The following is a 14,086-nucleotide window of genomic DNA, read 5'->3' as shown; positions in this document are numbered from 1 at the left end:
GTAACAATTCTTTATAATAAAACAATTTTAAGAAAAAATCCCTATCTCGGATAGTCAAAACTCCCAAAATCAAACGCATCTAAAAATCCTTTTTCTCGGCCCGCAATTCCGCGGCATCCAATCCAACTATTTCCCACAATACCAACAGCCATGAAAGCACCATACAACAATAGTAACTCAACTCTGAGATATTAACGTCGCGAGAACCTTAGTAATATATAACAGAACAATGACTATAGAGGTTCGGAACAAGGAACTGTAACAACCCTGTTTTTCGAGTACGCAAGATCTTTTCTGAAGGCACGGATTTCTCCGAAAGATCAGTAAAGGGAACACCTCTATTATATCATCAAGCATCTCAATCCTCATTATCATTATGTCATCCTTAAGCTAGAACCTCTTCTGAGGCAAGCTCAATAACGCAATCGTGAAGAACCTAGTTTTTGAACCGTGTCGGTTAGGAGTTCTAATTGTAATTTTCGTAAATAGTCTCAGTTTGACGAACCGGACTCGACTCATGAGAGAAGAGAGATAATAGTATAATATTACTATTATATTAGTATTAGAAGATGCTTGAATGATATTATAAGGTTACCTGGTCTGTTTTAGTTAAAAACAGGAAATCGGTTTAACCGGGTTCACAGTTTACTGGTGCAGCTTAGCACCAACACTCTCTGATGACTTTAGCAATGCTAAGACCTCATTATAGATGTTTTATTCTCATAATAAGTATGTTACTAGTGTCATTTAAGCTAGTAGCTCAAAAAAAATTTTTAGAGATGTTTTTACGAGTGTTCCGATACATCTAGTTTTAGTAGTTGTACACCAGAGATATTTTAATATTATTTTAACCCACCTCCAAGCCAACCAATCACAACTCACCTTACACCCCCAAGACACTCCAAGGCTGTCTCATTTCTTCATTTTGGCCAAAAATAACAAGAGAGAAAAGAGAGAAACTTTCATGAACACTTGATCTTCAAAGCTTGATTTCTTCTGAACTAAAACTCAAATCAAAACTCCGATTTTACCAAAATGATCCTCTCTTCTTCCTCTACATAACCATATAACTTATCAAGGCTGGAAATAAGATTAGATGGCTGTCCCTTTCCCATTTAAATTCGGTTTTCAAGGAAACATGCTCAAACATGTGTTTTCTTGATGTTCTTCCTTAGGAATCATGCTTAACTTGACTTGAGGGCCAAGAAACGTGACTTTTCAGCAAGTATAAGGTTATAAATCACCTCCTAACGTGCTGAAGGAGATTTGTTTAGTTGAGGGTTTTTGGATTTAAAGTTGTTCTTGATGTGATTTAGGAGGAAAAAGTGCTAAAGGACCACCTGAAAGTCTAACTGAATTAGGAGCAGCAAAACCAGGTAGGGTGTGACGAATTTAATCTTGATTGATTATGTTTGAGATGTTTGATTATGATATGGTTTGGTTATGCTTGAAATTGATTGCTTATATGAGTTATTCTTGGTGAAAGTTTGTGAAATTTTGATGAAATTTGATGATATTTAAGCTATGAATGTTGTTCTTGAGGGCTGCTGGAAAAACGAACCCTAGAGCTTAAATTGGGGTTCAATTTGTGTTAAAATTATGTAGAAAAGATGGGATTTTAATGGCTGCTAATTTATTTTTGAATTATGGTAAAAATCGGTTGCTGAAAAGACAGAAAAACGGGTAAAAACAGAGAAAGAATCTGAAGAATTCATGAAGAACACGAAGAACACTTTGAGTGTGGTGAAGAACATTGAAGAACACCTTTTAGATCTTAGAAAGGGCAACGAAGTAAAATTTTTGGTGTTTAAGGGGTTATATGGTAATTTCTGAAAGTTAGGGTGGTTAAAGTAGAAATATTAAAAGTTACGGGTGGTAAAAAGTGAATTTTAAAGGTTAAAAGTAAAAGTAAGGTAATTTTCAAAAAAAAAAGTACCTCGCTAACTAACTACGCTTTTAACAACGAATCAGGCTCATATAATATATAATAGATAATAATTAGGATGACAAATTAGTAGCACTCAGTTTCTGGTATGTCCTAGGCGTACAGAAAATTGGGTCGTTACAATTTGGTATCAGAGCAGTTCGTTCCCAATAGAGCCTGGGGAGTGGACTGACTATGCTTTGCTGCATACTCTGCTTGTGTGTCTCATGCTGTTAGGGTATCTTTAAGATACATTGGGCATGAATGTCTATGAGTGCTCATTTTGGAAATGTTCGTGCATAACTTGAGATATTAAGACTGATCACCTTAATGTTGATTATTTGGTGCGGATAAGACCTCAATGACTGTGAATAGGCATGTTTTAATCGAGCTCCGAATGATGAATCGACGTGAGCCACAGCTATCTTCATAGCTGTTATGATCTTAATGGCTATGGATGTGTGAGATTTGGATGCTATCAGCAACGGATCGATCTCTTCGTTAGGATGGCTTGAAGGAAATAGACCGCTTGAAGAAGGATTCTTGCACGCGGCTGAAATTTTGAGGGCAAAATTTTCTTTTAGGAGGGTAGAATGTAACAACCCTGTTTTTCGAGTACGCGAGATCTTTTCTGAAGGCACGGATTTCTCCGGAAGATCAGTAAAGGGAACACCTCTGTTATATCATCAAGCATCTCAATTCTCATTGTTATTATATCATCCTTAAGCTAGAACCTCTTCTGAGGCAAGCTCAATAACACAATCGCGAAGAACCTAGTTTATGAACCGTGTCGGTTAGGAGTTCTGATTGTAGTTTTCGTAAATAGTCTCAGTTTGACGAACCGGACTCGACTCATGAGAGAAGAGAGATAATAGTATAATATTATCATTATATTAGTATTAGAAGATTCTTGAATGATATTATAAGGTTACCTGGTCTGTTTTAGTTAAAAACAGGAAATCGGTTTAACCGAATTCACAGTTTACTGGTGCAGCTTAGCACCAGCACTCTCTGATGACTTTAGCAATACTAAGGTCTCATTATACATGTTTTATTCTCATAATAAATATGTTACTAGTGTCATTTAAGCTAGTAGCTCAGAAAATAATTTTTAGAGATGTTTTTACGAGTGTTCCGATACATCTAGTTTTAGTAGTTGTACACCAGAGATATTTTAATATTATTTTAACCCACCTCCAAGCCAACCAATCAAAACTCACCTTACACCCCCAAGACACTCCAAGGCTGTCTCATTTCTTCATTTTGGCCGAAAATAACAAGAGAGAAAAGAGAGAAACTTTCATGAACACTTGATCTTCAAAGCTTGATTTCTTCTGAACTAAAACTCAAATCAAAACTCCGATTTTACCAAAATGATCCTCTCTTCTTCCTCTACATAACCATATAACTTATCAAGGCTGGAAATAAGGTTAGATGGCTGTCTCTTTCCCATTTAAATTCGGTTTTCAAGGAAACATGCTCAAACATGTGTTTTCTTGATGTTCTTCCTTAGGAATCATGCTTAACTTGACTCGAGGGCCAAGAAATGTGACTTTCCAGCAAGTCTAAGGTTAGAAATCACCTCCTAACGTGCTGAGGGAGATTTGTTTAGTTGAGGGTTTTTGGATTTAAAGTTGTTCTTGATATGATTTAGGAGGAAAAAGTGCTAAAGGACCACCTGAAAGTCTAACTGAATTAGGAGCAGCAAAACCAGGTAGGGTGTGACGAATTTAATCTTGATTGATTGTGTTTGAGATGTGTGATTATGATATGGTTTGGTTATGCTTGAAATTGATTGCTTATATGAGTTATTCTTGGTGAAAGTTTGTGAAATTTTGATGAAATTTGATGATATTTAAGCTATGAATGTTGTTCTTGAGGGCTGCTGGAAAAATGAATCCTAGAGCTTAAATTGGGGTTCAATTTGTGTTAAAATCATGTAGAAAAGATGGGGGTTTTAGTGGCTGCTAATTTATTTTGAATTATGGTAAAAATCGGTTGCTGAAAAGACTGAAAAACGGGTAAAAACAGAGAAAGAATCTGAAGAATTTATGAAGAATACGAAGAACACTTTGAGTGTAGTGAAGAACATTGAAGAACACCTTTTAGATCTTAGAAAGGGCAAGGAAGTAAAATTTTTGGTGTTTAAGGGGTTATATGGTAATTTCTGAAAGTTAGGATGGTTAAAGTAGAAATATTAAAAGTTACGGGTGGTAAAAAGTAAATTTTAAAGGTTAAAAGTAAAAGTAAGGTAATTTTCAAAAAAAAAGTACCTCGCTAACTAACTACGCTTTTAACAACGAATCAGGCTCATATAATAAATAATAGATAATAATTAAGATGACAAATTGGTAGCACTCAGTTTCTGGTATGTCCTAGGCGTACTGAAAATTGGGTCGTTACAGGAACAACTTACTGTACTTATGAATAAGTGAGAGAACGGAGCAGTGGTAGCTACGGTGGTGACTTCCGGCAAGCAGAACAGCGGCAGAGAGCTCTGGCAGCGACGCAGCAGCTTGATGTCACATGCAACAACCATTAAACTCAGCATGCAGGAATCAGAACTTGACCCTACGTCACCAACACCTCAGAATCTCTAGCAGATTATAATAGAATACTAATTTCAAGGGTTTCGGAACGAAAACGCTTATCGTAATTGAGGAGGAACGACTGAACAGAACTGCGGTAGCTCCAGCGGTGGTTTTGATGGCCACAGCAATGGAAACAGAGCCAAAAGGAGCAGAAGCAAGTTCCCAGCAGTTCTAGTGGCCAGAACGACTGACTTGACGGCGGTGGCGGCAACTTTGTCTGACACCAACGGTGGCAATGTAACTCCGGCAGTGACTGAGAAACGGCCCGACAATGGTAATGGAGGCACGGTAGCGACTGGGCAGTGACGGTGGCGGCAACTTGCACGAACGGCGACGACGATGGACGAAGATGCCGATGGTAGCTCCTCCCTCCGCGTCTCCTTCTCTCTCGCGCAGGCTCCTCGACGACGCTTCCCAACAGCGGCAAATGGTAGCAGTGGCGGATCTCTCTCTCTCTCTCTCTCTCTCTCTCTCTCTCTCTGCGACGACGGCACCCAACCACGCTAGCGCCATCCTCTTCTTCCCCTCGCTCTCTTCTTCTTCCTCAGTTCTCCTTTCCTCTCCGTTCTTTGATCCCCCCCCCCTTCTCTTTTCTTTTTCTTTGTTTTTGCTATGTGGGTGTGAGGGGTGAGGGAGGCGGGTAGCGGCATGTGTGTGTGAAGGTGAGGGGAAGGTACGAGTGAGTTAGGGTTAGGTAAAATTAGAGTTTTCTTTTGGGGATTGTAGGGTTTGGTAAGAATTTTAATAAAAATAAAAGGGTAGAGTAATAATTTCAAAATCAAATTAAATACAAAATAATTATTTTTGAAATATCATTTAATTATTAACTTATAAATTATTTTTAAATAAATACTAATTTAATAAAAATTAAAAATAATCAAATTAATTCTCCTTTATTTTTAAAATAAGGTTCAAAACCTAAATATTCAAATTGAAACATATAAAATTCTCATTATTTTTCAATTACTAAAGTTTTAAATCATAAATAAAAAATTACCAAACTAATATAAAAATCTCTGAAAAATACCACCTTTTATAAATAATTTATTATTTAATTTTTAAAAATTCGGGATCTTACATTACTCATTTATATTGATGATGTTGTGATAGCTGGAGATGACATGACTGAAATTAACTTCATCAAATCATTGTTGGATACAAAATTTAGAATAAAAGACATTGGTGACTTGAAATACTTCCTAGGCATAGAGGTTACCCGAATCAAGGAAGGACTGGCCCTGTACCAAAGAAAGTATGTATTAGACATTTTGAGATACCATCAACTTGAAGACTGCAAACCAGCTTTCACACCAATTGATTACTCTTCGAAATTGACAAAAGATGGGGAACCACTGCCTTCCAACACTGAGTATAGAAATCTCATTGGCCGATTGCTCTACTTAGCTAATACTCGACCCGAAATTAGTTTTGTTATTGACAAATTGAGTCAGTTTTTTGAAGCACCAATTGATGTGCACTTCAAGGCAGCAATCACGATTTTCAAATACATCAAAGGATCCCCAGCCAATGGTCTATTTTTTCCTACAAGCACAGACATCACAGACTCACAGTCACAGGATTCTCGGATCCAGATTAGGTAGCTTGCCCAGACACTAGAAGATCCACTACTGCCTATTGTTTATATGTTGGAAGCTCCATTGTGTCATGGAAGAGTAAAAAACAAACAACTGTAGTTGCCTCTTCCATAGAAGCTAAGTATCGGACACTTGCATCAGCTACTAGAGAAGCCATATCGATAAAGAAGATCTTGTTAAACTTAAGGTTGGAACTAAAGCAACCAGTTAGCATCTACAGCGATAGCTAAGCAGCAATTCATATAGCCTCTAATTCAGTTTTTCATGAACGAACCAAGTATATTAAAGTTGATTGTCACATTGTAAGAGACATGCTGCTCGAGAAAATCTTTCATTTTTTGCCAATTTCTACTCGTGAGCAAGTTGCGAATTTATTGACCAAACCTCTTAATCCAGGAACCTTTTCTGTTCTCATTGACATGTTAGGTCTAAAAAATATTTTCACCCCTAACTTGAGAAAGAGTGTTACCTGATTTATAAGAGAACCATCTAACCAACTTGAACTAACAACTTGTTGATTCTAGAAACAAGAGAGCTACTAGTAGTTAGGAGTAGAATCTTTTCTATTAGTAATTGGTAGTTAGTTAGAAGCCAACTAATGTGGCACCTATCTATATGTTTATGTAAGGAAGTAGCACTAACAGTGTAGTTGAGTTTCGCCATTCATTACATCTAAGCTTCTTTTCTTCACTCTCCTCTTCTCTGTTGCAATATTTCACACACTCTTGCTATAAAATATTGCACCATTTATCAAAGAACTTATCCATCCACGACGCGCAGCTCCATTGGCGACTCACAGCTCCCCCACACACCTCCTCCATCCATGCGCGCCTCCTCCGTCCTGGGTCTCCTCCATTGTCGCGATCCTTCTCCGTCTAAGGTACTTCTACTTGCACAACTATGTTTGATTGGGGGGTTTCGTAATATAAATATAATTTGGATGTGCTAAACCCTAATTTTCACTACTATGTTAATTTCGGATTTAAAATATTAATGTAATTTGGATGTGTAATGATCTCATTTTTTATGTGCTCATATTATTCATGTTAATATTGGATGTGTTTGTGTTTCTGCTGTGTCATTTTTAATTTTTCAAAAATTAGATATAAGAATATTATTGTTCTTGTAAGTGTTGAGGATTTGTTCGTTTTTATTAGTGATTTTTGCAGTCTATCAATTATTTGGTGTGCAATTTTGTAATTTTAGTTGTGTAATTTTATTAGATGTGTAATCTTATAAATTTGGAATTGTAAACAAATTATATGAATATGAATTTCGAATGTGTTGATGAAATAATTAACAAATATTATTATTATAGTTTTGGATGTGTTGAAAGAGAAAGAGTTCAAGAGAGATCCGTACATGTGGTGTGATGATGGTGTATTGAGGAGAAAAAAAATAAAAAGTAAGTAATTTTTTTGATTTTTTAAATAATCAATATGGTAAAAGTAAACATTTAAATTAAATTGATTAAATAATAATGAATCTTTACAAATAAAAAACATAATCAATTAAAAAATTAAAATAATACATTATTATTAAATTTAAAGATTCAACAAAATCCAAATTTTAAAAAATAAATAACATTTTTCAACAAAAACAAAACACCATGTGAGAGAGAGTTAGAGAGATTAGAGATTCGAGATTTCGAGAACAATGCAATGCAAGGATCAAATATACAAGCGCCCGAAAGGGCCCACGAATTGGAAATGACGTCACCTGGATGACCTCAGGTGGTGCCAACTGCCAAGCAGTACACATGGCAGATCTCTAGCCGTTGGATGGCGACGCGGCTCATGAATCCCTAGTTGACGTGCTGAATTTTAGTTAAGGTTCTATGGATCTTCCTCACATTCCCATTATTATATAGAAATAGCAAGTTGCTCACTGTTGGTAGTGCTTTTAATTTCTTTAATTAATTAATTAATTAATTAATTGCGTTTTGTCTCACTCACATGAGTGAATATAAATGTCAAGGAGTAGGGAAAGGAAAAAGGCGAGGGTTCCTTTAACAAGTACTATAGCCAGATCTGTCTAATCTCCATAGATTAGAACTGCAACATGAAAATGATTATGGAGGATGATGATATTGTTAGCAGGGAGGATGGTATAAAGGCAATAATAGAGGAGGAGCTTGTGAGAGGGCGTGAATTTGCCGATCAGTTAAGACAACTTATCGTCATCAATAAAGAAGATGATGACTCAGCTGATCATCAATGGCTTCTCAGTAACGTCCTCACCTCCTTCGCCAACACCCTCTCTCTCTTGAACAAATATCCCATACATCCAAATCCAATTCATCTTCACCAATCTTCTGCTTCTTCCTCTTCTTCCCATAATAGTGATCTTCTCATCATGCAAATGCAGCACCCGCAGATCCACCCTTGCTTGCTTACAGATGACAACCACATTTGCAAGACCCCGCCGCCGCCGGACACAAGAGGCTCTTACCGGAGAAAGTAATCATCATTCATTACTTATTATTATCTATATTATTTTTCCACTGCTCTCTTGATTTTACCTTTACATCATTTATAAAGAGAAATTAGTACGTTGTATTTTTTATTTATATATATTTTATTTAATTTCTCGCATCTGAATTAATAGTGTCATGAGCCTATATATTTAGATGGATTATGCTATGTGTACATTAAAATCAATCATTAAAATCAGTAACTAGTATAAAATACATACTGAAATATAAATATATTATGAAAATAAATTAACCAACATATGTATTTATACATAAATACATTGATGACTAATTTTAGTGACTAATTTTAGTATTTTTCTGTTTAGATAGAGAGAATATAAGATAAAATAGGGATAGAATCATAGAAATGCTTAAACTTCGTCTGTTATTCCTTGTTATTACTAAATAATTGTTATGAATAGGATCTGAGATAAAAATGCGTTACTTTATCTATAGATTCATTAACCTAGAAGTAGCCTTGGAAATAAACCCTAGTTGTGGTTATTTATATTATTATTTGTTGTTGGTTGTTGGTTGTAGAAGAAACATAGAGACATGGAAGAAGGAGACGGAGAATGAAAGAGAGGAGGATGGGCATCAATGGAGGAAGTATGGACAGAAGGCAATCCAGAATGAGAAATACACAAGGAACTACTTCCGATGCACTCACAAGTACGAACAGGGATGCCGAGCAACCAAGCAAGTTCAGAGAATTCAAGAGAAGCCTCCGTTGTACAGGGCCACCTATCATGGCCGCCACACCTGCACCAACACAGACACTACTAATAACCACGTACTCATCATGGAGGAATTAGATTACCCTACTTCCTCCTCCTCCTCCATATTCCTCAGCTTTGACAACTCCTTCCCTAATCCACCAACCAATCCCTTTCTCTCATCATCTTCTTCTTCGCTTTTCCCCTCAACAGCACCGCCGCTACCTGCGATGATGATAGTGGAAGAGGATCGGCAAGTTCTTCCCTCAACTACTTCAACTCACCCCGTTTTGGATGATTCGTCAAGGCATCATGTGGTCCCTATACTATCATCGTCAGAAAATAATAATATTTGCTGGGATGATATGATGATGATGGCTGCCATGTCTCAAGTGTTATACGATTCTGTTGATGAGGGATGACGACTTTCTCTCTCTCTTAGATTTTGACTACTACATTTAATTACAAGCTCGAAATGTTAAGTTCACAGCAAAAGAAACAATTAGAACTTTATTTAGTTATTAAACTTACATTGTTATTAGAATTACTAAATATTAAATAATATAAATTATAGTTGTTTTTAATTAATTTTTTTATAGAATAAAATATTTAATAATTAAAATAAATTAGTTAAAACTAATAAATTATAATTTAAATAGTATAATTTTTTTATATTTATTTTAAAATTATGAATTTAAATCTCATTTTTAATTTAAAAAATTTTATTAATTAAAAATAATTAAAATTTATTCTATTTATTATTTATTAATTATTATAATAATTAATAAATAAGTTATTTCCATTTGGGTTTGGCTTTCTAGTACTAAACATTTCTGACTACTAGCTAAGTCCTATCCTTGGTCTGTGTTGGTCCATCATCTTTCTTCTTTCTATTTTTTTTGTTTTTAAATTTAGCGGAAGGATCGGTAGCTTTAATTAATGGTTTATATATCCTACGAGCGACAAAAGTTAGATAGATGAAACTTATATGGTATGATTTATGGACACTGACATGGACACGGGATACGATACAATATGAGATACGTCGATATGTAAATTTTAAAGGGAGTCATTCAGATAAAGATGTCTAAAACGTCTTTTTTTAAAAATGTTTTTTAGTAATTAAAATTTAACATATATAATCGATTAAATTATGTTATTTTTATTAAAATTAGGCTAGACAAATTAATTTAACCAAAAAAATGGTGAATTAAATCTTGAACTGGTTTAAATTAATATTATTATTTTTTATAAAAAATGAGTATAATACCTTTATTATAGAAAATGATTAAAATACTCTTATTATATATATATTAATTTTAAAATTTCTAAATCCTAATCCTACATAGAAAAATAAAGGACTAAAATTTTAGATTCTCAAAATTAATATATATAATAGAAGTATTTTACTCATTTTCTATAATAGGGTATTGTAGTCATTTTTCTATAAAAATAATATTAATTTAAACCAGTTCAAAATTTGATTTACCATTTTTCTGTCAAATCAATTTGTCTAGTCTAATTTTGATAAAAATAACATGATTTAATCAATTATATGTGTTAAATTTTAATTATTAAAAAACATCTTTATAAAAAGACGTTTTCAACGTCTTTATCTAAGTGGCTCCCAATTTTAAAATCTTACATGACACGGGGACACGTATATATATAAAATATAAAGTATTTTTTAGATAAACCGTAATGATATTTTAATATTTTATTGATAATAAAATATAAATTAATTTTTTAAATTATTTTTAATATCTTATTTTAATTATATCAAGTATTTAAAATATTTTTTGTTTTAATAAATAATAATATATACTATATCTAAATTTATTTTAAGAATATATATATATATTAAGAATAAGACCGGATATGCTGACACGTGATGGTATTTAAGTGTGTCCAAGTGTGTCTAGAGAAGAATTTTTTATTTTTTATTGAGACACAGTTTGGACACAGCAGATACGCGTATCGGACGAGTGTCGGTGAGTGTCGTGTCCAAAATGTGTCCGACACACAGACACAACAACTTAATAAAGTGTCCGTGCTTCATAGCTTATATGTTATTACCTTTTTTTGTTTTCTTTTGTTATTCTTCTTTTTGGTTTAGCTTGTCTTTTTGTTTAGTTGAAACCGCCTTCATCAGCCCCTCATTTCATTGCAATGCCTTTATTTTCTCATCCATTTTGTGTACTAAAAAAAAGAAGAAAAAAAGGATGAAAAAAAGATGACAATACACTTTAATTTTAATAGAAAAAAATAAAAATAATTCATATTGATTTAAATATAAGATAAATTAAAAAAAAAATTATTCCCCTTAATATTTCTCAATTTTTATGTCTGTAAAAAATGTAAATACTATAGTGCCTATTATTTTGTACTTAAATTATTAAAAAAAATAAATAAATAATATTTAATAAATTTTACATAATTTATTTTTTATTTTAAATATTTTATTTTTTACTTTAAAAAAAATTAAACAATTTAAATACCATAACAAAGAGACCATATAATGAATTCACCGTAAAAAATATCTTTAATGTACAGTAATACACACAACATGACTTAAAACAAAAGGAGGTAATAAAAAGCTCCACTTCATTACTTCTTTAATTTACTTATACACAGTTATACTACTTCAGTGTACTTCCCTTAGATTCTCAATTTATCATCAATGATAATTTATTTATATAATTATATTATGATGGATGCTTTTATGATAACGTCTTAATATAAAAATAGCATTGTGAATACCTAGATATCAAAGGTGACGTGATCCTTTGAGTATTCTTCTTTATTCATTTATGCTGGTCGCTAAAGAAATTTAAAGCACCACGAGCATATTACAGATTAGAGCGTCATCAAGTGCAGTGAACATACGGGCTGGGTGGCATCTTTACTCGATTGGAACGAAATTTAAAGCCTAATTGCACCTAAAGAGAATTGAATTTTGAGGAAAGAGAAAGAGTCAAACATTAAAAATACCTTAAACTCAAAACTAAATATATAAGACATGCAAAAGGTTATTAGTTCAATTAGTTTAATTAAAATATGTTCTCTAAGAAATATATGAAGGGTACAATCAAATTAACAATAATATTGTTTGAAAGACAAAAAAAAAACAGTTAAAATAATTTAAATTTATTTTGTTTAATATTTATTAATTATTACTATAATTAATAAATATTAAATAAAATAAATTTAGAATATTTTTTATTTTTCTAGTATTATTATAAAATTAAAACATCCATGCATGTGCTACTAAAAATTGATTTTAATTTTGTCTCATTTGTCTTCTGTGTATAGTAGTATTATTCTTGTAGTATATATATATATATATATATGAATGGCTTCACATATTCTAGTCTTTCTTTCTTTTCGGAGTGTACAAAATACGAGTAAAAAGAAATTTAAATTATCGACACATATTTAAATGAATAAAAATACTATTTGTACATTAAAATTAGTCACTAAAATCAGTTATATATCAATATATTTGTATATAAATATATGATTTAATTTGTTTTCAATGTGTATTTATATTTCAGTATGTATTTTATATTTATGGCTGAATTTGATGGCTAATTTTAATATATACGTAACATAACTCTTAAATGAATGAGTGAAATAATTACTTTATAAGTAAAGTTTTTCAACTTTTAATTATAGGTAAAAAATGTACTCCTCGTAAATTACAATTATTATTTTTATAAAAGCTAATCGTCTACGTAAAACTTAATAATTTTACAAAACCAACTATAAATAAGTTTTTGTAATGATTAAATTAACTAAAAATATAAGAATAGAACAAATTTCAAAAAATTAAAAAAATAATACCATCCTAATAATATACTTAAAATTTTTAAAATATAATTTTTTGACTTTTAGATGATTATATCTTAAGTATACCAGGTAGCTTGGAAAAGTAAGTTTACTTAGTCACACTTATTATTTGTTTGATCTTGTTGAGGAAACAATAGAATTATAGAAGTTAGTCAATAATTAATTAACAAAATTCTTGCAGAACCAATAATGAAAAATTATGTATTATATTCGAAAATTATAAAATTACACTATTAAAATTCATACTTGCTGATATTTAATCCTTATTCGTTGACGTTCATGTGTGTCCGTGTGCAACATTCAAAACTGGTACACTAGACTTTCCAACATTTTGATGAGACTTCTTTGTTCAATAGATTTATTAGATTCACACTGACCAAAAGAAAAGGCCGATTGAACGACTTTGAATTTTTGTCTTAGTTTATTGTTTTTTAACAACCTTTTTATTTTTTATACACAGCTATCATAATCTTTGTCCACTCTCAACAACCAACGATAGATGCAAGTAAATTCATAGTTATTGCTTGCTAGCTGCAGATCTATTTACATTTCAGCAAAAAAGATATTCAAGGGTTAGTAAAATTTATTTAAGAGTTTCTTGGATAGGCTTATATATATAAATTCATGAATAGAAGTCTTTTTTTTTTTTTGGTCAGAGGAATAGAAATATTTTAAGTGGGTCAATTGTTCTCATAATTTGTTGAATTCTTGTGTTCTCTAAAACGCGATTACATTATGTTTTTATTTCCTTCCTTATGGCCTATGTGAAAAACAAATTGAGTTGGTGTATAACATAATGGTGTAACGGAGTTGATTAATACATATTTTTGTTTTATCATAAGAATTAAATGAATTTAACCCAATCTCAAAAACTAGTCTAAGGAGTGAAATACGTCTCATGTTTATAAACATTCCTTCCCTCTCATGAATAATTATCT

At 32.3% G+C, this 14,086-nt stretch overlaps 1 protein-coding gene across 2 annotated transcripts; it reads left to right on the top strand.

The window, feature by feature from the left end:
* Positions 1 to 8,105: 8,105 nt before the first annotated feature.
* Positions 8,106 to 9,883, top strand: LOC112726754 (WRKY DNA-binding transcription factor 70-like). 2 transcript variants are annotated; one of them, XM_025776275.3, is made up of 2 exons: positions 8,106 to 8,569; positions 9,127 to 9,883. In XM_025776275.3, exons 1-2 carry the CDS (start codon positions 8,172 to 8,174, stop codon positions 9,719 to 9,721), a joined length of 993 nt encoding a protein of 330 aa, XP_025632060.1. In that variant the 5' UTR covers positions 8,106 to 8,171; the 3' UTR covers positions 9,722 to 9,883. The 2 variants fall into 2 exon arrangements, with proteins under 2 accessions (XP_025632060.1, XP_025632059.1); XM_025776274.3 differs by having other exon boundaries at positions 9,124 to 9,883.
* The last annotated feature ends 4,203 nt before the right edge of the window (positions 9,884 to 14,086 follow it).

The sequence above is a fragment of the Arachis hypogaea genome, chromosome 12 (assembly GCF_003086295.3).
Source record: "Arachis hypogaea cultivar Tifrunner chromosome 12, arahy.Tifrunner.gnm2.J5K5, whole genome shotgun sequence".
NCBI lineage: Eukaryota > Viridiplantae > Streptophyta > Magnoliopsida > Fabales > Fabaceae > Arachis > Arachis hypogaea.
This window is presented reverse-complemented; position numbering and strand designations above follow the sequence as displayed.